Source organism: Ascaphus truei, chromosome 2 (assembly GCF_040206685.1).
Source record: "Ascaphus truei isolate aAscTru1 chromosome 2, aAscTru1.hap1, whole genome shotgun sequence".
Classification (NCBI taxonomy): domain Eukaryota; kingdom Metazoa; phylum Chordata; class Amphibia; order Anura; family Ascaphidae; genus Ascaphus; species Ascaphus truei.
In genome coordinates, this window is record NC_134484.1 from 73135068 (window position 1) to 73158236 (window position 23169).

General features: G+C 41.3%; 1 protein-coding gene across 1 annotated transcript; it reads left to right on the top strand.

Moving 5' to 3' along the window:
- Positions 1-13052: 13052 nt before the first annotated feature.
- Positions 13053-21521, top strand: LOC142481224 (RNA-binding protein 12B-B-like). Its single transcript, XM_075582751.1, has 3 exons — positions 13053-13202; positions 15681-15723; positions 16223-21521. Exon 3 carries the CDS (start codon positions 16254-16256, stop codon positions 18285-18287), a length of 2034 nt encoding a protein of 677 aa, XP_075438866.1. The 5' UTR covers positions 13053-13202; positions 15681-15723; positions 16223-16253; the 3' UTR covers positions 18288-21521.
- The last annotated feature ends 1648 nt before the right edge of the window (positions 21522-23169 follow it).

A 23169-nucleotide genomic window follows, 5' to 3' on the forward strand; every position in this document is an offset into this window, starting at 1 on the left:
CTTCCCCAACCCCCCCCCCCTTCCCCTTCATTCTTTCCCATGAGAACACATTACTAATTGAGGTCTCTAGTATTCATATTGGTGTTGTTTATTATGGTCTAAATATTTTCCAGAATATAAATGGATTATGTCTTCATCGAAGAATTGTTTAGAAATCGTTGCAATAATTGTTTTAACATTGAATATGAGTTGTATTGGTGCCATTGTCATTAATAATATTTTCTATTAGAATTTAATTATGATTCAATTGAACTTCTGAAAAATGCACTGTTTATATGGAAATTAAGAACTTTAATATTAATGTATTGGAAATATCTATTAACCCTTGACTTTACTTGTTTTTAATTTATCATTGTAATCACAAGTTTGCTATCCGCAGTTATAAAAACAAATCATTCAATGAACATTTTTTGTTCATACTACCACATATATGTCACCATATGTTTGGTACTTGAAGTTTAATGATTTATCAAAACAAACTGCAATTATGGTTACAATGGATTGCAAACTGAATACTCTTTGTTTTTAATTTATCAGTCTCTACTGCGCATGACACTGATGCCTTTGTATCTCGCGCGAGCGCACATCAGCCATGAATGCAGGTTCCCATCATGCCATCTGTGGCATACTCGCAGTTCATTGGCTGAGTGACGTCACGTCCGGTTTACTTCCGGTATTTCAGTGTCTCACGCACGGGTAATGTTACTCTTTGAAAAAGCCCAATCGCCGGGTGAAACGCGTTAGAGGTGCAGGGGTACTGTATGCTTCCCCTCCTCTTTTTATCCATGTTTGAATAAAGGAAACCATTTACAGCACAGTACAGCCTCAGCATTTTCTTCCTGCATCGTAGTGCCCGCTGATTCACCTCTCCTCATCGGTACAGGTGATTTCGTTTTAATTTAAATATTAATTTCTATTCTGAATCGCAATCCCCCTCCTTTGTTCACCTGTCTTATAGTTATAGACTCATTCTATGTTCTTTTCAGAGCTTTCTTCTCCACTTTGCTCAAATTTAATTTGTACTTAATATTTTGATCACAGATCCAGTTCTTTGTTAACTGAAAAGGCATACATTTCATACAGTTGCCTTTCGACTGCACCGGATAAAAGGTAGAATTCATTTTTAGATTACTGTGCTCAATAGTACTGTTGGGATTGTTTTATTGGCTTCCCAATATATAGAAAAATAGTGGAACCTTGGGTCCCTAACTAGTACAGTACTACACAGTTGAAGCAAACTCCAAAGAATAAGTATCTCCCGGTATTACATATATGCAAATGATTCAGAGTCCTGATTGAGTGGGTGTAGGTGCAGGATAGATCTTCTAAATATCCGAAAATAAGGTGTCCCACTGATGGATACTGTGTGTACACAGTGCTAGCACAGAGCGTTCGTGAGAGAACAATTAAAATACAGTATGAGTATACAAAAAAGGTAGGGAGGGGAAGAGGGGTTGAGGTACAATCCCGCTGGGACCCGAAACAACCTGACTGGCCTGCTCCTGCCGCACAACCTCATGTCAGTGATGCGAATGGAACAAATGTATACATCTACGCAATCCGGACCACCTTGCACAGAAAGCAGGACAACCCGGCATGTGAATAATCTCTGCCGGAGCAGATAAATGTACCCGCTGCACCCAACCCAACAAGATTCCGTAAGCATGCTCCTCCGGTATAGATATAGGAACCTGGATGAGTGTACTTCTTATGATATTGATTTGTACACACTCTTTGCTGTCTGGTATAAAAATATTGCATTTTGAGTTTAGACTAATTTCTCTGCCTATTATTTTCATAGACCACTTTGTCTCTTATAAATGTCCTTTGTTTCATTTGAATGAACTTCCACTTTATCCATCTTAACTCTCATTGTGATCTAAAGCAGGGGTCTCCAAACTCAGTCCTCAAGGATAATTAACAGGCCAGCTTTTCAGGATATCCTTGCTTCAGCACAGGTGGCTCAATCAGTGGCTTAATTGAAGACTGAGCCACTGATTGAGCCACATGTGCTGACGCTGGGATATCCATAAAACCTGGCCTGTAGGTGGCTCTTGCGGACTGAGTTTGGAGACCCTTGATCTAAAGCTTTTGTCATATTTCTATCTTCCACTCTATTTTGGTTTTAATGTCCTCAATCTCTCTTTTCCATTATCTATACTTTTCCTTCCCCGTACTTAATGATTAGTTTCATAAGACTCATAGAGCATTTGTCTAAGATATTTTCCCACTCCGGTTTTTTTTTTTAATGATTCTCAGACCTCGTGGTATCCTGATATGGTTTCACTTGATAATTATGTTAAACACATCATACCATGACTTCATCTCTACTGTTAAAGCTTTATCCAATTAAAAAATAAAACCTCTGGGTGTTCAACATAAATATCTGCAGTTAATAATTCCCCATCCGGTATCGGAGAGGTCTAATGAGCGTCACCTATTTTTTTTCTCCTATCAAATACTGAATGTTCCATATTAGGAATATCTCTTTCTATTGTGCAGCCAACTGTTTGGAGGAAATAACCAAATCTAGTAAACACAGTGTTCAGTAGGCTCTCAAATAGGGTGATCGATGGTAATAAACACAATAACATTTGTGATGCACTATATAGACGTGGATGGGGTTGCTGTCAGATATATACATATATAGAATCAAATGGCGTATAGCAAACAAATGCAGCAGAGTGGGAGACAGATACACAAACAGTTATTCCAATATTCCGTACCAAAATAGGTAGCGATGAGAAAAGAGTCAAAACATATACAAATGTATAGAAACACAAAATCCACAGTATGTAATAATAGATTCTAAAAAAAAGATCCAAATTTCAGAGATGTGTTCAAAGAAAGTCCAAAGATGCATAAATGGATAAGCTGGGTAGGTATAGTGTTGGTCTTGTATGGTTGATGGTGCTGCTTCTGAGAGGGAAGACTTCTACTTTCTAGTAAGTGTAAATTTATCCAGATGGGACAATATTGTAGGAACATGACCTAAACGTGGTGCATCAAAAACTTTCTAAGGTGAGTAATGATTGTTTACAAGGACTGATAATACATCTTGATTGAATTAGGAACTTTCCTTAAGTAGTAGGTACTCAGTGTACAATGAATGAAGCAGAGCCCATGTGAGGGTGGCAATCAATGGATGCGACTGATATCGGGAGAAAAGAAGGAACGGGCACGGAAACTGGACACCACCCACCAGTCTTGACCTCCATATAAACCGACCCCGACCTAAAAACTCTCCAAATCAACCCGGGTCCAAAACCACACTGACTCAGAACTTGTGCGAGAGAAGACATAAAAGTAGCTCCTTTACTCACTATACGGAAGTCCTTCCTCTTGGACGTGCTTGTGCAGAATGGACGAATTTGTAGCAGAAGGGAAGAAACAATGACGGTGCACTGTGGGGAAGGGTTGAAAAGCGCTGGACACAAAACTATGCGATTTAAAAACGTATTTAATCGGCACTTGGCAAACATGTACAGTTAAAGGTAAAAAAAAAGTCCTCTTGACACCTTTCGCGCTTATTTTTGAGCTTTATCAAAGAGTAACTACACTGATTCAAAACTATCCTTTTTGTAGTGGCTTGATGCCAGAAGTGTCCCAGATGCAGCGAAGAAATGTGTCCGCTATATACCGGGAACACCGTGTAAACAATTCAATGAAGACACTATCCGTCCATGGCACCGCGACTCCTAGGTGTACAGAGTGCTCAGAAACCATATAATGTGTTTAAAAAGAACATCAATACAATCTGACACATAATAAAAACCGTGTGAAATACATGTCGTGCATAATGGTAACATGTCAACTGAGTGAACTAAAATACTGTACCTTGAAGAACATGTACAGTATATTGATGTACTGTATCAGGGGTGGGCAAACTGGGGGGTGTAAGATTTTCTAGGGGGGGGGCATGGCGGTTACAGAGGCCCTGCACTCTTCCACAAGGCATTTAAATGAAATGACGGGGGAGGCATGAGGCCTCTGTAACATCTCCTACAGCTCTTCTATGACGCGTCGCCATGGCAACGCACGTCAAATGACGCTGCAGAGTCACGTGATGTCACATAACCCGCGCCGTCATTTGACGCCAGGTCATAGCAGAGGGGGGGACGCGAACGCTGGGGCTGCCAGGCAGTGGGACGCAGCTCACAAAATGTGTGCACCTTGTACTGTATGACTCGTGGCTCAGTGAGTAAAAGACACTGACTGGCACTGAGAGTTTGAAGCAGGGGAGCCTGGTTCAATTCCCGGTGTCGGCTCCTTGTGACCTTGCGCAGGTCACTTTATCTCCCTGTACCTCATGCACCAAAAAAAACAGATTGTAAGCTCCACGGGGCAGGGACCTGTGCCTGTAAAATATCTCTGTAAAGCGCTACGTATAACTAGCAGCGCTATACAAAAACATGCTATTATTAATATTTATTATTATGATAGTTGTAATAGTTGCCAGCGAATGCATTTGATAATAAAATCAATAAAATCAATGGAATCAATGATGGATACGAACCCTGGGGATATACATTAATTCAACTACTAAGTGATATACATTTATATACCAATGTGACATCCAATCACAAAAGATGAGCATGATCAAGCATGGATGTCTGGCATGCAAATGAATTTATGCACCTCTGTGTACTTACATGCATTGAACTGCTACATCCATGTGTGTTATAATGTAGCATACCTTGAGACATTAAACACAATAAAGGGCATTGTAACAGGGACTTATCACTGTTGGAAAAACTTGCCTCTAATCCAGCAGTGTGCTGGTTAATTGCACACCAGCAATGAACCAGACTCCACCTGGCTGATTAGAACTGTCAGAAAAAGCCTGTTCTGAGAAACAGGAAGAGGATTTCCTTAGCTTACAATTGGGGCTGACACAAGGAAGGACTGAGCAGAGCTTCCCTAGTCCACAACTGGGCTGACCTGGGGAACAACAGATGTCTTGAGCTGCAGAGGGACAGCAGGCTGAGAGCAAGACAAAGGGGACAAGACCTCTATATCTGTACACAGACATTGCCATAGCACAAAAGGGTGCGGACCCAGGAGAGCAGAGAGGCCTTCCCTTACAACTACAAGAAACAGATAAAGACTTTCTTATGGGACTGTTGTATATATGTATATATTGTAACACAAAAGGAGAACAGAGAAATCCCAAAACAAGCACTCTGATCACAAAAAATAATCACAAAAAGTTTATTGATCATGGAATAAACAACAATGAAAAGCAAAGATATAAAATAATAACACACATGTTAAAAACAAATGGGGATCAAACAGTCTAATATGCCTGTCATGATGTGTAGAAAAACTCCCTAAATCCATAAACAACACAACATAGGTTGTGAAAAAAAGGGGGAGAGAGGAATACCTAAAACTCGCAGTGGGATACAAAGGATTCCACAGAGAGTGATGACCGGCTGGTCCCCAAAAAATACCTAGAGGGGTAGATGGTAATTAGTGAGACTGAGGAAAAATATAACTCACTAATGCACTGAGAGCAAGGGCATGTACATGTAACAGGACAACCCTAAAACTCATGAACTACACACATGACAGAACGTGGAAAGCAAAATAAACCCTATAAATAAACTGACCGCACATGAAAATATATTCACATATAATGACCAAATAACCTCCTAATGGGGTGTGTGTGCTGAACACTGGCACAAAAAGGATGTATAATGCAAGCAAACCACATGGGATAAAGAAAATCACATAAAATAATCTCACATACAGAGTCACAGACCCAAAACAGGCTTGTAAGTACTAAGCACCAAAGATAGTAGGTGGGGACGAGGTAAATCAAATGCAATCCCCCGGTAGGTCAAATTAGAAAGCCTTTATTAGGACAAAACAATCGGCAGTTTTCCATAGGACACCTACGCGTTTCATGCCTAAATGGAGCTTTCTCAAGGAGTGGAGAACAAGGAGTAACAGACATTTAAATACATTCATGATTGCTAAATTGCAGGTGTGTATAATCTGTAATTAAAAATTAGTCAAACATGAACCAACCAATCCTGACCCTTGTAGATCAAACCCTAGTAAGTGGATATTTTGTTAAATTCAGTTGATACAAATCAGAATTAGGATGAACCTATACATGTCCTATAGAAAGTATCCTTATATATAATCCCCCAAAAAAGAACATATTTAGTCATAAATTGTAATGGAATTAAATCATATGTAGATTAATCAATGGGGTAAAGACAGTGATAAACAACATCCATACCAGAGTCTTGATTGTAACAATAAATTGTACTATAATCGTAGATTAGATATCAAGAGGACCTATTGAAAATATCCACTGGGTTTAAAATCTTAAGGGTTCATTTAGGCCATGTCTGAAAGACTAGCACAGATTTAACAAAGTATCTAAACTCCATTAACAGAAACATTGTAAATCTCAGTATGTAAATGTAGCCAGATCCCCCCTGCTCCCCGGTCCTCCGTTTTCCCCCTTCCTTACCACCGCATGGTGGGGGCTTTGTTGGGTGGCGACGGGCTGGTCGGCAGCTCCAGCTGCAGGAAGCCGCCATGTTTGAAAGGCTCACTTATGCGCAGAACAGTTGCGGTGGTCATTACCGGGATCGACGAGGTGGCGCTCCGTAGCACAGGGCTTCCCCAAAGTCACGCAGATGCGAACTGTGGCGGCCATTACAAAGTCGCGCATGTGCAGTAGAGATAGCACACGCGGCGCCAATAAGAAAAGGCTCTGCAAGGGACTACAATACCCAGCAGCCACTGGGGCTGCTAACCACCTGACACCAGGGAGCCAATTGCGCGGCCAGATCTTCTGCAAGGAGATATACATATGGCACACTCAGGAAAAACAGGCAGTCGGAGCTCGGACACAGAGAGGGTAAAGTGTGCATGTGCAGGGAGGCCAGTAGCCCCTGCACTAGGCCAGAGATCCCCCCCTTAGGCCCCAACTAGGCCCCGACTCCCCTCAGCTTGTGGTTGCTGCAGGGACCGCCCCATAGGATAGGGACACGGTCCTGTAGAGCCAGTTTAAGTGAGGGTTACAGCCAGGAAGAGTGGATATCCTGGCCACTGGTGACAAAGGTGAATCACTCTCTGTAACTAGTAGAGATAAGAGACATTCCAAAGGTGGATCACTCCATGAGGGAGCCATCCACTATAGATGCAGATCATGTCGTGGGATTACCCTTCTGGGGCAGGGATCTCAAGTACAGCATCTGCGTGCCCAGGTGTGGATACACCCGGCAGGTACCTTCCTCACAACACGTGCACCAACCATCTACTCAAACTAGTGGGCAGCGCTGTCTCAAACGGGTGGGATTGGGACTCTTGGGTACAAGGTGTTGGGGAATAAGGTGTGGGGTTACGGCCCTGCGAGGCCTTGTGTTACAGGGTGACACTCTTACTGTTATATGGTTATCTGTGTTCTGCATATACAGTAGTAAACTGTTTATCCTTAACCTGGTGTATGTGGTTACTGTATGAGGGTTCTGTGTCAGGAGTTATTCTACACTCTAGAATCCTGCACAGGTGGTGGCGCTGTAAGTATCGTTCCAGGATACACCCCAGGTTTCCATCAGCAGAGGCTCAGGCCTCCTGTGAGCCTAACAGATATTGCACCACACCTGATAATATGTGTAATTCTCCCACAAAGGTCCCTAGATGAGATCGGGGGGAGGAGGGAGTGGGTTTATACATGTGTTACATAAACATTATAAAACTAGATCAAATCTGAAATGATTGGCAATGTATGCTATATAAAAATAGATATAGTGATAAAGTGAAAAACAGGCGCAAACAGATAAAAGGGTTGAACACTAAATGTGAACCAATATAAACTTAAATAAGTGAAAAACAAGAATAAATAAATTCACGTGTATACAGTTCCACCCCCTGCTCTGACCCCCTGGGAGGGGTAGTCTTCACTCGTCCCCAAAGGTTACAATAGTAGACACGAGATCCAGGGGGAACATGGGGAAGAAACAAACAAATCTAAGTGCAGCAGAATGGTAATGGGTTAAATGTAAGTTTCCACAATCTTGGCTCTTTCAAAATGACTACTTACAAGATGTAAGAGTCATAAACAGCAAGGTTGACTACTAGTCAGTGGAGAGTAAGCGCAGTAGTGGTAATCAAGGTGGTTCTGGTACTCAGGAGGTTAAGTTCCACAATGCAAAAGAGAACAGTTGATTTTTCAGATTTTTGGCTTTTCGAAATAGAACATTGGGTTTATCTGGAATTTCTTTACCTAATATGGGATCATTTTTTAGGATGTCCCAATGTTTATTTAGGATACTGGTGATCTTTTTCGATTCTTTGTTGTAACCTGTGATAAATGCAAAATCTAAGTTTTTCTTTTTCTTAATTCTAGGTCATTGGAGGCCAGCCCCCACCATACCGAGGAAGCCGGATCTGACGTCAGACGCTGAGCCGTGCGACAACGCACTGAAGCAGAGGCAGAGACAGACGAGTACCGAGAGCTGCGGGATGGTGAGCCCAGCTGGCTGCTGATATCCTCACTTACACTTATGAAGTGTGACATGCCCGTTTTTATCATTCATATTGTGAGTGTATTACTTATATTTAGATAAACTTTTTATATCTTGGTTGATCTGTGCTATGCCAGTTCTTGTTCTCTCTTTTGCATTGTGGAACTTAACCTCCTGAGTACCAGAACCACCCTGATGACCACTACTGCGCTTACTCTCCACTGACTAGTAGTCAACCTTGCTGTTTATGACTCCTACATCTTGTAAGTAATCATTTTGAAAGAGCCAAGATTGTGGAAACTTACATTTAACCCATTACCATTCTGCTGCACTTAGATTTGTTTGTTTCTTCCCCATTCTCCCCCTGGATCTCGTGTCCAATATAAAAATAGATATACAGGTAGTCCTCGCTATCCAACGTTTCACTTTACAAGGAATGGCATATCCAACGCTTTACAATACAACCCTATGGGCCATTTTTCGACGCTGGAATTCATTATCCAATGCTCACCACCTCTGATTAACATGGGACTCACTTTACAATGGTTTCACTATCCAACGCTACTTCCAGAACGGATTCTGTTGGATAACCGAGGACAGTCTGTATAGTGCATGCCTAACGAACCTAAACATTAATAAAATATATATAAATTTCAAGTTATGGAGACAGTGTTATCGATTGCTTGTATCACTTTGGAAACAATTAATAATAATGCAAAAGCACGAACAGCAGATAAACAGTCTCCATAGAATTATATCAATAGTTCTTAATAAAGTGTATAGGTACCTGCAAATACTTTAATATCAATCACTTAATGAACCCAGAATTGTACCTTAAGGCTTGTTTTATAGTTGGCGCGCCCGTGTGCGAACGCTCATGCACGTGATGCACACTTTTTGTGTGTACGGGTCCTGCTGTGAGCGACAGGTTATGATGCGCACAGGTGTGTGTGTTCGTGTATATATATGTGTGTATAGATTGTTTGAAAGTTAATAATTTATTATATAATATTTTTTTTTAAATTAAAAAAACAGACATCTTGTGAGAATAAATAACTTAATAACATAACGTGCAACTTTGATAAATATATATATACACACACACACACACATTCTGAGACTTCCCCCCGATTGGCCGGCTCCACGCTCACTGCCCTGTGCACACGTGCGGTCCTAGTATAGAACGGCTGGCTAACCACAGCCAATTATATGCGCCCCGCGCACGGCGTAGCAAGCACGCCCACTATATAACGGGCTTAATACAAAACTGAAACCATGTATTATGCAGGGTACTCTAGACAATTTATACAATGTATACAAGACCTTTAAATGGAGACAGTAACAAGTAGATAATTTGCCTTTGTGTTATTTATATCTTATTATTTATATGATTGTAACTATTACTGCTGTGAAGCGCTATGTACATTAATGGCGCTATATAAATAAAGACATTCATTCATAATTCACTATGCTTCATATGAATCATAACATGATGAATAAACCAAAATATATTTATGAACCGAATGTGAAAACTGAAATGCATGTTGAAAAACTATCTAAATAAAACATTTTAAATCCTATTCAGTGTTGAGGCCATATGGATGCAATGTATTAACAGTAAATATCCAATGTGCCTCTCTTTGATATAATAAGTTAAAAAAGTAGTGTTACAGACAGCACTCCCAAAGTAAAGTTTAAAGTATATAATGTCTGGTGCATGGGAACAACAGGGTGGACCCATTGTCCTCCCACAACTATAGAGCAAAAAAAGGTGATGTTCCCAGCACTCTATGTGAATAAATTGAAAAAACACTGGAATATGCCAAAATATATAAATTGTATTGATTATAGAATATATAATCTGGAGGATGCTACAACTCTCTTCAGGAAAATCTATACGTACAAACAGATGCTGAAATTACGTGATGGGAGTGGAGGGAGGTGGGGGAGGGAAGGGATAAAACAAGGGGGGAAAAAGGGAAGATAAGGTGGTGACAATAAACGGCCTAATGGCAAAAGAAGGAGGGCCCCCCCTTTGCTTCATCACATCTACTCCATCTGTTGCCGTTAGGCAGTTTATTGTCAACACCGTAGCTTCCCTTTTTTCCCCTTGTTTTATCCATTCCCTCCCATCACGCCATTTCGGCATCTCTTTGTACGCATAATTTCCCCGAGGAGAGTTGTAGCATCCTCCAGATTATATAATGTATACTGTGAATTTCTATTTCAATACAATTGATATATTTTGGCATAGTCCAGTGTTTTTTCAATTTATTCAAATTAAGTTCTGGGAACATCACCCTTTTATTCTCTTTGATATAATGTTTTTACTCTGTCACCTCAACGTATAGGCTGGGGAATCTGTTCCAGAGCTAATGTATTTAAAGAACCTGAAGGGCAGGGTGTAAAATGTTTTCAAACTGGATGATTGATCTTTTTTCTGGATCAATCTCAGGTGTTCCATATTGCGGATTTTCAATAGTTTCGTGGCGAGTCCAACATACTGTGTGTGGCATCCATAGATCAAATGATAAATACATGATTTGTTTAGCAAGAAATAAATAATAAATTGAATTTATCTTTGCCTGCCTCTTCTTTTCCATTTCCTCCTCTACCTGTTTATTTAGCCACATTGGTTTAGACTTGTTTCTTTTATACTTATTACCCAATTGTATATATACACTGATAATTGTGCTTTTCTAACAATATTTTAGACTGCCCATATATCTTCCAGATTTTTCCCTGCAAAAACACTATCCCAACGTATTCCCAACACTGCCTGTTCCTATCAGGATTTAGGCCTCGTTCAGGGTGCCAGAGGCAGGAGTTGGAGGGCGGGCGGCAGTCTGCTGGGCGATGTGTGTTCATCCTCCCCAGCAGACTTTTTCAGAGTTGAGGAGACAGGGAGGGGGCGGGGCTACAGACGTGAGGTTAGGGATCCAAGTTGCAGTCTTGAAATCATTCTCAAGAATGATTTCATTGGCTGCCTAGGTCCCAGTGACGCTGCTGCAGCTTCAAAAAACGATTTTTTTGTTTATTGAAACTGTAACCAGCGTCAACTCCGTACTTCGGACAGGGCAGCTGCTACCCTGACAACCAGTATTCAATTTGAATACATTGTGTCCCACGGCAGCTCGCACGTCAGCACGCCCTCCCTCCGAAGGACTCGGAGGGAGGGAGGGCGTGAGGGAGGCAGTGCTGCAGTTTGCTGGGCGATCTGTGTTTATCCCCAAGCAGACTTTTCAGCGTTGGGGAGGGGGCGGGGTTACACACGGCAGGGCAAGTATCCAAGTTGCAGTCATGAAATCATTCTGAAGAATGATTTCATTGGCTGCCTGGGTCACTGTGACGCTGCTGCAGCTCCAAAAAACGAAATTTTCGTTTATTGAAACTGTAGTCAGCTTCAACTCCTGGCTTCGGAGACAGGGCGGTTGCTACCCTGATAACCAGTATTCAAATTGAATACTTTGTTTCTCACGGCAGCACGCACGGCAGCACGCACGGCAGCACGCCCTTCCTCCGAAGCCAGCACCCTGAACGAGGCCTTAGGCCTCGTTCAGGGTGCCAGCTGCAGGAGTTGGAGGGAGAGCGGGAGGGAGGGCGGCAGTTTGCTGGGCGATCTGTGTTTATCCCCCAGCAGACTTTTCAGCGTTGAGGAGGGGGCGGGGTTACTCACGGCAGGTTAAGTATCGAGGTTGCAGTCATGAAATCATTCTCAAGAATGATTTCATTGGCTGCCTAGATCCCTGTGACGCTGCTGCAGCTCCAAAAAACGAAATTTTCTTTATTGAAACTGTAGCCAGCTTCAACTCCTGGCTTCGGAGACAGGGCAGTTGCTACCCTGACAACCAGTATTCAAATTGAATACTTTGTTTCTCACGGCAGCACGCCCCCCCTCCGAAGCCAGCACCCTGAACGAGGCCTTATGTTAGGGCCAAAGAAAAGAGAAATAGCCAGGGGCACTAGGCTGCATATATATGATGTAGTGGATTATGGGGTTCTGAACTTGCTTGGATTGTGCTTAATTTTAATTTTAGAGTATAGTAAATATCAGTTATGAGGTCTATATATTCATGCAAAAGTTGTGTCATTCAGGAGCAAAAGAATGCTCAAATTGCACCATGGAAAAAAACACTCAATTGAAAGCTATAGTTTCCCCCGTCCCCCATATATCTGGTTCAATTGTTTGCCCTGCTTTAGAACAACTTTATCCTGATACCACCAGTCATTTTTTTATTTGGGTGGGGGGGTGTAATTTATCTCTATTACGAGGCAGAATCCCTCATGATTATGTAAAAAGTTGAATGTATTTTCTCCCTACAAAAACAAGTATTTAAAGTAGCCACGGCAAGTCAATAAAAGATGTACAGAGCTCGCATCTGAAATACAGGGATCATCGCTAACACTGTGCAATATGATTGCCTTAGCAGACTGTGCCTCACTGAATGAACAGAGCTGCAGGAAGCAGACAGTGTAAGCTCCTCCCTCAGCTGCAGCAGCCGAGCTCTCGCGCCGCGAGGTGACCCAGAGAGAACAGGTCCCTAAACGGTCTGAGTCTCGCGCACGCGCATTTCACCGGTGAGAGGAGGAAGCCAGAGCCGCCGGCGCCATCTTGTAACCGCTCGGTCCTGCGCTTGCTGAGCGGGAGGCCAGAGACGTAGCAGACCTGCAACTCGCGTTCAGGGCTTTTTCGATTTACTTCGCTGTGTTGCGGTAAATATGCGTCGTTTGTCTCGGAGAGTTGTAATTACAGGAGCCCTTAGAGACATATGCAGCGGTAAAACGGGAGGTGCACGGAGGATCTGTGAGGCCCTTCATCGGTGTGGGACTTGGATGTGTTTGGTCGGCGCTGGGCTTGGTAGTTGGAAACACCGTCACATCCGCGCTATTGAGGTTTGGCAGCGAGGCGGGTCTCCGGGCGGGAGCCCTGGAGACAGCGAGCGACTTCCTAGGGGAGTGTGCGCGGTTCCCGGTGACCCCTCCCCAGGTTATATGTGAAGGGAGCCAATTGGATTATTAAAGCCCTTTGTGTTTCAATGAGGGGCGCTGTGGGGATTATTGAGCTCCTTCCCATGTGCTGAAATTTGTTGAACCTCATATCTATAGGCGATGATTATTTCGACCCCCTCCCCCCCGTGTTACACTTGTTATTACTGAGCCTGTTGTAATTGTCTGTGTGGTTTGGGAATTACTGCACCTCCTTGAGGATCGATGAACCATTTGTGTGTATCTGAGGGGAGGACTGTTGGTATCTGCACGGATATATATATATATATATATATATATTAAAAAAAAATAAAAAATAAATAAAAATAATGTGCCTCTTGGATCTATGGGAAGAAAAGAGGTTTCTTGATACATGTGTAGGATTTGGAAATGGTTCTGTGTCTGAATCCACTGAAGTGCATGATGCATTACAGGTGTGACGACTATTGTGCATGTTTGTGAGGAAAGCTAGCAGGATAATGAATTTATTTATAAAATGTTTTACCAGTAAGGAGTACATTGAGAGTTACCTCCATATTAATGTGAGTTATTGAGGCTGCTAGTAGGGCTCTGGCAGAAATGGTTGTGGTTGAGGCCTTGATTTTATATCTGGGAGAAGCAGTTCGGATTATTGAGCCCCTCCCCTGCGTATCTGGGGAGGAGAAGGATCGTTTAATCCCAGCCCTGTTCTCATCCATACTTGGGAAGGCCTCTGGGGTTGCACACGGCGAGGAATTTGGGCCCCCATATTATTTCTTTGGCGCAAAGTTTTGATGAATTCCCTAGTGATGTTCTAGTGAAGATCATTGAGGTGGCACAGTGCTGGTTGAATGTGGGGATACAGATGCTGCTCATGGCCGCATTAGCGTGATCGCCAGATGTCACACAATATTTTGCTCCGGTCGGATTAATCCATGCATTAATTATGTTATCTTTGTCGTCCTTTCTCCTCTTGGCGGAGGCTCTTTGACACAGGTTTGGAAAGGTATCTAGACAGCTGTACAGCACTGTAGAATGGTGTTGTTTTTTGTTGTGTTAAATTGCAATATGCTTGTTTGGACACTGAGAATATGTTGCAGGCAATGTGTTTTTTGTGTGTGTGTACACACAACATTGTGCTTTTAGTTGGGCCTATGGGGAGTTGCTTAGCTTTCATTTGTTTGGAAGTGCTTTCTTCCTCATTTCTTACGGTCCTAAAATCTGTTAATTCTGACACTGTACCATTTGTCTTTCCTGAAGCATTTTCATGGAATTATATTACTGACACAATTTATTGGATTTTAAACATCCTAATACAGAATTTAAGAAATTAGTGTTGGATTAAGTCAATTTGTGTCCTGCCTATATCTTGTGGAATACTGAATTACAACATCATTCACAAAGTAAACAGTGTTGTTAAGCAATTTATTAACAGACTGGAACCACATGATGATTATATTATTATTTTTTTCTGTTAAACCTAGAAATGAAGTGCTCCTAAACCTGTAATTTAGTTTAAACCTCCAAATAATTTGACTTTAATGTTAGTCAAATATGTCACCGTTATCGCTATTACATATATTTTGCACAAGCAAAATCTATACACATCAGAAAAAAACCCATAGTTTCGTAGTTTGTTGGTTCATTTTAGATTGTCTAATAAAGATATCTGCAGCCATGATTATTTGAGTTAAGGAATTGTAGTATAGATTACTGTAAGTGATAACTTGACTGTTTATCATTTGCTTTGTGTTGGTGACCAATTTGTGTCGTTTTCTGATGTTTCAGTGGTGAAATCCAGTTTTGGTCTTGACATACTGGTTTTCAGTCCTCCACACTACATTCCTGTAGCTGTATTTTCCACATGGTTTGGTGATTTTAGGGAAAAAAGGGGGAAAGTTTGCGCCAATAAAAGAATTTTGCCTACTGTTCAATATGTGGTTCCAGTCCTTTCCACAAAGTGATTTCGCTGCCTGAGTCTTTCAGAGGTTATTCACCAACCTCTGTGTGGATTTGAGTAGAAAAAAGGGTGAAATGTCCTCGGGCGCGTCACTCTGCTTGCGGCTCCACGGCGTGTATTATATGCAAGGCAAAGGAGAGAGAGAAGGGCCACAGTTGGTGATTTTACCTGGCAACTGCTGCGGGTCTCCTGTGACGTAGCAAAGTTCAGCAAACAATCCAGTTGATTATGGTCTTTAATATTTCTTTTAATTTTTTTTTTCACAGTTAAATTGTTACAGGATTATCTGGTCTACAGGAAAATACACAGGTAAGATGTGTAAAATGAACACATTTCAATAGAATCTGCCAAAATCCCAGATTTTTCAAGAAAGATAATACTTTAAAGTACATAATTGTACATACAAAGTCTGATTATGCGGCATGTTCAGTGAGTGAGATTGAGGTGTTTTTCTCAATGGCTATATACAGTGGTGTGTGGTGCATCAATTGCGTTGTGTACTAAAATTAAGCATTTTCAGTTAACGGTTGAATGGGGATGCCATTGCATTACATCCAGACATATTTGGAGTGTCTGCATTTTTATTATTTTACTATCAAAGTTTTTAAGGGGACTTTTTCCCCCCTGTATGTTGTTTTGCATGTTGACTTCAAGTCAGTGCATTATAGAATCATACTTGAATTATGTAGTTTTAACTTACTGGTACCGTGGCCCAAAAATTATCATTTTTAAGATGTTTCATTTTAGTACCTGGGCATTTCATACAAGGTATATTAAAATTTGCCATTGTGTACTTTTTTGTCTACAGGTGACTAATTCTGTTAGAGACAGAGCTAAGAATGGCAGTAGTCATCCGCTTACAGGGGCTTCCTGTTGTTGCTGGTTCTGTTGATATTCGTCATTTCTTCTCTGGATTGAATATTCCTGGTGGAGGTGTTCATATTATTGGTGGAAAACATGGTGAGGCCTTTATTATATTCACAACCGATGAAGATGCGCGGCGTGCCGTGAGCCGTACAGGAGGACTTATTAAGAAATCGCACGTGCAACTTTTTCTCAGCAGTAAGGCAGAAATGCAGGATGCTCTGGAAATGAATCAGAAAGGAGGCAGGGATTCTACATCTGATTCAAAACACTCTGCATCAAAACCAACTGGGGATATGTCCAAGCTGTTGGCAGTCATTAAGAAAGGGATACATCAAAACAAGCTTGATGAAATTAATCCAGATTCTGCATTTGACAGTAGTGGAGCGAGGCATGCTGATACCAATACATCCAAACCAAATTATATGCCTGGAAAGAAAGAAATCAGATCATCAAAAATGGATGAGAGTGTGTATGTATTTTTATTTGGGCTGCCATACAGTGCAACAGTGGATGAAGTCAGAGACTTTTTTCATGGCCTGTGTGTGGATGATATGATCTTTCTTTTGCGCACAAATGGTCTTAGGGATGGAAATGGGCTTGTTAAATTTGCTACCGCTATGGATGCTAATGCAGCACTTAAGCGTAATAATGAGTACATGGGTCATAGATTTATATCTGTAAAGAAAACTAAGGAGGAGGAGTGGATCAATGCTGGTGGCCACATTGAGTTAACACACAAACCTATTCACCAAAGCAGAGAGCTTTCTCCTAAACTCGGTAACAGTTATGATGGGTCAAACCACACTCGATCCAAATCTCAAAATCTCCAAAGAGGGAGGTCCCGATCGCCTCATAGTCAACAGTTTTACATACATCTGAAAAAATTATCACCTCTTGTAGATAAACGGGATATTAAGATTTTTTTGGGGGATCCAGAGATGGAAGACTCCCAGATTACATTTATACTTAAGCATCACAGCAGAATAAGAGAGGCCTTTGTTATGTTAAAAAATGAGAGAGAATATCAAAAATGTCTTGGTTTACACAAACAACCCTTAACTGGTCGTCCAGTTGCGTTGCTTCCTATTACTAGAAAATCAATGTTGGAGTTAATCGAATCCTATGAAAGACAAACGCCCCCCAAAATGGACCATTCAGATGAAGATTTTCCAAAAATAATTTTTCGAGATTCACGTTCTAGCATAAGAAGGTGCCTATATGTAAGAAATTTTCCTTTTGATGTGCTTAAAAGTGAAGTTCAGAAGTTTTTTGTTGAATTTCCTGTGAACAAGGAAGATATTTCTCTGCTTTATGACAATAAAGGAGTAGGACTGGGAGAAGCTCTGGTAAAGTTTCCAACTGTGCAACAGGCCATCACTGCTGAAGGTTTGAACCGTCAGCAGTTTTTGGGAACAGAAGTCCTCTTGAGGCGCATATCAGAGGACCAGATGAAAGAATTTGGTCTAAGTGCTTACACTGATGCTCAAAATAGCAAACATCCAAGTCGTTCACCTGCTTATAATGAGGCGTTTCCACAGCCTGTAAGTTCACATGGTCCCTCTGGGCATTCTTTTGAATTGCCTGATGACTTTAGACATGGTTCTGGGGAGTTCATAAATTCCCCGGAAATGTTCATAAACCCTTCTCGTATGGGTTTTGGTGGAGAAGTTGAGCCTTTTGGGAGGTTGGAAATGGGAGACAGAAATATAATAGAGTACAATAACGTGGCACCTCACCACCAAAGTTTTGTCGGCAGGTCTAGTGGAGGAACAGCAATCTATATGAAGAATTTGCCATTCACTGCCACTACTGCAGAAATTTTAGATTTTTTCTATGGTTATCGAGTAATTCCAGATTCAGTTGATATTAAGTTTATTGAAGGAGGGTTGCCCGCAGGTATTGCCACAGTGTGTCTTGAAAATTATGAGGAGGCGTTGGCTGCAGTTAATGAACTGAATGATAGACCTGTTGGGTCACGTAAAGTTTGTTTGAGCTTAATGAGCTAAAAACAAAGCTCATAATTCAACATTTCAAACGGCTGTTTTATTAATAAGCACATTTGTGTTAAATCTGGAAACTTGTCAAAGTATAATTAAATGTTTTGTTCAAGTTTTTGTGAATGGTTCTGAAAAAAGGAAAACCTTTTTGCTCTTTATTTGTTAGCAACTTTAGCCTAATGTATTGGCTTTGCACAGTTGGCCACAAATTGTCTTGTCGAACAAGAAAAAGATATAATAAAAAATATGTTCAGTGCATTCCTTTTTGTCTCCAATGACCTTGTTAATCAGTCCTGAGTATAACTTTTGTGACCATTTCTTACCATCTATGTTTAGATTTCTACTGTTATCATTTATGCATTAAAATTGGTGATTGCGTGTTTTTATATAGAGAACGAGAGCTTTCATTTGGAAAGGGAAATTTACGAATGATTTTAAGATTTGTGTTTTTGAACAGGAAAATAAGTTGACTTGATTCTGTTTTGAGAGGTGTATTAAGATTTCTAATCATCACATCATTAAGGAACTGCAATTTGTAAGTTATTAAATTGCCTTTGTAATATGACTGGAGGACAAGGAGTGACTTTGGTTATATGGTATCCTAATTTCAGAATAGTTTTGGGATGATGCTTGGAAGCATGAATTGGAAGTGGAAATCCTGTTGATGGTTTGTCACGTCTGCTTCACTTCCATGAAGTCAAGAGGGACCCGTTTATCAGCAATGTCCCTATATGGTACTTGTTTGTGTTGGCGCAAAAAAACAAATGAAAAGCAATTTTTAGGTAACATTCTTCTGGATCCTTCTCCCCTCTCACCCATAGTTGGTTACTTTCCAGCTTTTCTTTGCCTGTTGTACATTGTTTCCGCTGATCTCTTCTTTACAATTTGTTATAGATGAAACGATATGTTCCTTGGGATCTGCAGCCTTCCTTTTTAAAATCTTTAGTTTAAGTAATTGTTCTATACCCTTTAGGCCCTGGCTTAAATATTAGTCTTTAAGGCTGACGGGTCAGACCCCTTTCTAAGTTTTTCTTTTTTATGAACGCTGGTATTTTTTCTTGTAGGTGTACATTATGTACACTGTTATGATATAAATTAAGTCCTTTAAATGTAAAGTAAAAATGTATTTAAAATTGTTAAATATTTTGAATGTAGCAGTTGATATATAGCACTATTATTCTAGTGTCTTATTGCCCTCTTGGCACACTTCAAAAATCAATGGCCCAACCAAATCCTTCCTTCTCCTGTAAACTATTGTCGGGGTTAGAGAGCAACATGGAAAAATGAATGTTATAGCTTCTGTAAGTCTGTGGAGCGTTTGCGTTGGTTTGGACAAATAAGTTGTGCTTTTCCTCTTACAGAAATGAACCTTCTGCTGGCCAGAGATTTGGTCTTTCACACTGCATTATTTTACAGTGCAGTTTGGCACCAGACAAAAAGCAATGAAAGTAAATAATTTTGCTTATCTTTGCCGTAAATCTCAGATCGCAGTAGTACAGCTCTTGTTTGCTTTGGTAAGGTTAATATGCAGGTCTGTTCCTGTATCTCAAACTGTGGAGAATTATAATTATTCTTTGCTTTTCATTTGGATTTCTGGTATTGGCACAATTAAGATCACCTTTGTGTGTTCCTTATTGCAGGAAAATGCATCCTATAAACGTTTCTTGGAACTCCATATTACTTTGCTGTAAAATATATATTTTATGAAGTACTTTTGGCAGCAGAATTGCAGAACTCCCATTATTTGGTCTAAATAAACTTAATTGACCTTTGGTACATTTCTCTCTGTTTCAAAGTCATTACCTTAGTTCATAAAGATCTACAATATTAGAATGTTCTTAATTGCAACTAGATATAGACCGGAAATCTGAGGCTGAGGACCCGCTGCGGTCGGCGGTGCGCGCCACCAGCCCCTTACCTCCAGTCTGGTCGTCCCCGCTGCCTCCTTCCAACATGGCTCACTACGTGCTGTGACGCGTCAGCCGTCCGGAGCTACCAGCTTCTGGTGTTTTGCAGCGCTGACTCGTCACGTGGTGCGGCAGTTAGCCAATGTGGAGGGGAGCTGTCGGGAGGGAGGTCTGAGTGCCGGGGGTCTGTGATGTCCCGCACAGTGTGAGCCAGGGCAAAGTAATAGTCCCTGGTGGTGGAGACATTTCCTGTTATTGACCAAGGTGAAGTGCAGGGGTAAACCCCTTCAGCTCAGCGATATTCTCCACCACCACAATGCCCCTGATGCTGACCCGCTTCCTGTGCTTGTGTGATGGCCCGGTCCCGTTTTGGCCATGGCCACCCTGCGCCGAAAAAAGTTTACTGCAGATCGAGGTGCAGTGACTTGCATGCGCCGCCGGCAAGCAAGGCAGCCGTGCGGACGCGTGCAACGGGTCTTTAGCCTAAAACATAGATTAATTAACCGACCAATCACATTAGCTGTATCTGCATCATAGATTCAACTAGTTTTATTAAAAATATAAAATAAAAGGGAAAACATACATTTAAAATCCCTGTTTAGGAGAGTACGTTGTGACGTCAGTCCGTTAGAACCAGCACAGTAGTGTTTGGGAGCATCTCGTGGTTTCGGAAACTGGTGGCACCTCTGGAAGCAGCCCTGGGACCAACATCTCTTGTTCCTGAACTGCATCAATATTAGATCTGGACTTTTGATGCATGTGTGCCGGTTTATATTTTTTATGCAAGTTTTTAATTGCTCTCCTACATGAAGATATATTTAAAAGTTAGATTAATTACAACACTGGGTACCAGTCAAGATAGGTAACGCATAAGTGATTCATCAAGGAGACAGATAATCAGGAGTGTATCCCTATGAATTCACACACCATGTCTTATGGGAGTAGTTCTTAATAGGGTTACAAAGTAACACGTAAGCCTGTTGCAAAAAAGACAATGTGGAAACAAAGTATATGTCTCAAATTATGACTTGCCAAAGTAGTTGGATTATAATACTGAATGCCGGTCAGAATAAGTAACGCATAACACCATAGTTCTTACAAATGTAAAAGTGGAATAGAGCCAATATGATATAGATGTAACAGGTAATAATAGTGTTTACATCCTACAGCTATTCCCTAATACATATACTTGGCAGTACCCATAGGTGTATCCAAACCGGATCCAAACAAAGTATACATGTATAATAAATGAAGAGTCACTTAGATATTGTTCCAGTATGCTGTGCACACATTACAACAAGAACATGTATGAATAAAGCAGTGTTATACAACCAGATATCCATGTGTGTAGCGTCTTATTCCCCGCACTGCGACTCCACTGCCGACGCCAGAGTGACGTCACTAAAATCCGACAAACCTTTTTGTGTGAGATCCACGCTTCATCATGGTAGGTGGAGTCAATTAGTTCTACACGTACCCTGTGATCAAATATTCGATAGCCAATCGCTCAGCTATCCAGTAATTACAATCTATATGCGCATAAGGTGCTTATCAGTTGAGTGATTGTTCCCATCTCGTCGTTACTGGTTGTTGCTATAATAGGAGAGCGGTAGACCTTGCTATATTTCAAGAAAAAATACAGCAATTCATACATTTGTAAAATTTTCAGAAAAATAGTTTTGCTTGCGTTTTATGAAATGTAATCATTAGTTATTCCAATTGTTGCATTCACTTTTCCTTCAGCACCATGTACAAACACGTTTTTTCTTTAGTGGTTCTTACATAGTAGATGAAGTTGAAAAAAGACATGTCCTTTAAGATCAACCTATGCAAAATTTAGACGAGATACTTATCCTGTATTTGTAATTACAGTATATTGATCCAGAGGAAGACAACAAAAAAAACAAGCCCTCAGTTACACATTAACCAATGATGTCTCAGGAGAAAGTTGATTTAATTCCTGACTCCAAATAATTAAGTATTTCCTAGTCCAGGAGTCTGTCACCTTTTCTAGGAAGTCCTTTAAAAAAAATATATATATATTTCAATTCCACCTCCTCCCCCTCCAAACACTGATTTATCCCCGCCCCCACATTCAGTTATCCACCCCCCTCCCCCCCACACTCCATTATCCCTCACAGAATTATACCCACACACGTTCAGCACTTCCAGGACTTCGCAAGTCCCTGGTAATTTTGATAGACGCTGTCTGAACTTCCCACGGGTGTAGATCACGTTGACAGCAGAGTAGTCCTGCAGGCAGATGGGGGCTGACGCACTCCTGTACTCTTCTGCCAAAAATGCTACGGTTGAGGGTGAGAAGCCTCTGGTTCCGGGTCACGATGCGCGTCTCGAGCCAACTTCCGGCGCCGAGCATGTGGAAGCGGGATAGCGTTGGAGGAGAATTGGTTTGTCATTAATTTGGGGGGGGGGGGGGACACTTGACGGAACACCATTGTGCCGCCGACGCACGCTGGTTGAGAAATATTGGTTTAGTAAATGTTACATTGTTCCAAGGGGAGGATAAGATTTATGTTTGTTAGAAATCAATTTATAGAAGGTTAGGTGAGATCAAATAAAGCGCAATCTTGGTAGCAAAAAAAAGTCCATGTTTTAAAAGCCACTGTAGCTCCCAATTCTTACTTTCATCTTAGATTAATATAAATGCACACAGCAAGACAGGCATAATTTTAAGCATGGTCTGAGTTTATTCACCGCTGACCGGACATTGTCTTTGGAGCACGGATTGCCATACTGAAGATATTTCCTTCATTTACGTCTCCATTCTAGCCGGCACTCGGAGAACTTCGGGCATTTTGAACCTTCCTGGTTCTTCCCGCAGGTCACCTCTATGCTCACCTGATGTCACCACGTGTAATGCTTGTGCATTGCCAGCAAGCATTCATGCTCGTCCGACGTCACCACGTGTAAGGGCTGTTATATACAGCGTGCAGCCGTGCGTGCCTATGCGAACGCGCGTGCAC

Excerpts from the sequence above, each read along its gene's own strand:
- LOC142481224 (XM_075582751.1), top strand. The coding sequence starts at position 16,254 with ATGGCAGTAGTCATCCGCTTACAGGGGCTTCCTGTTGTTGCTGGTTCT.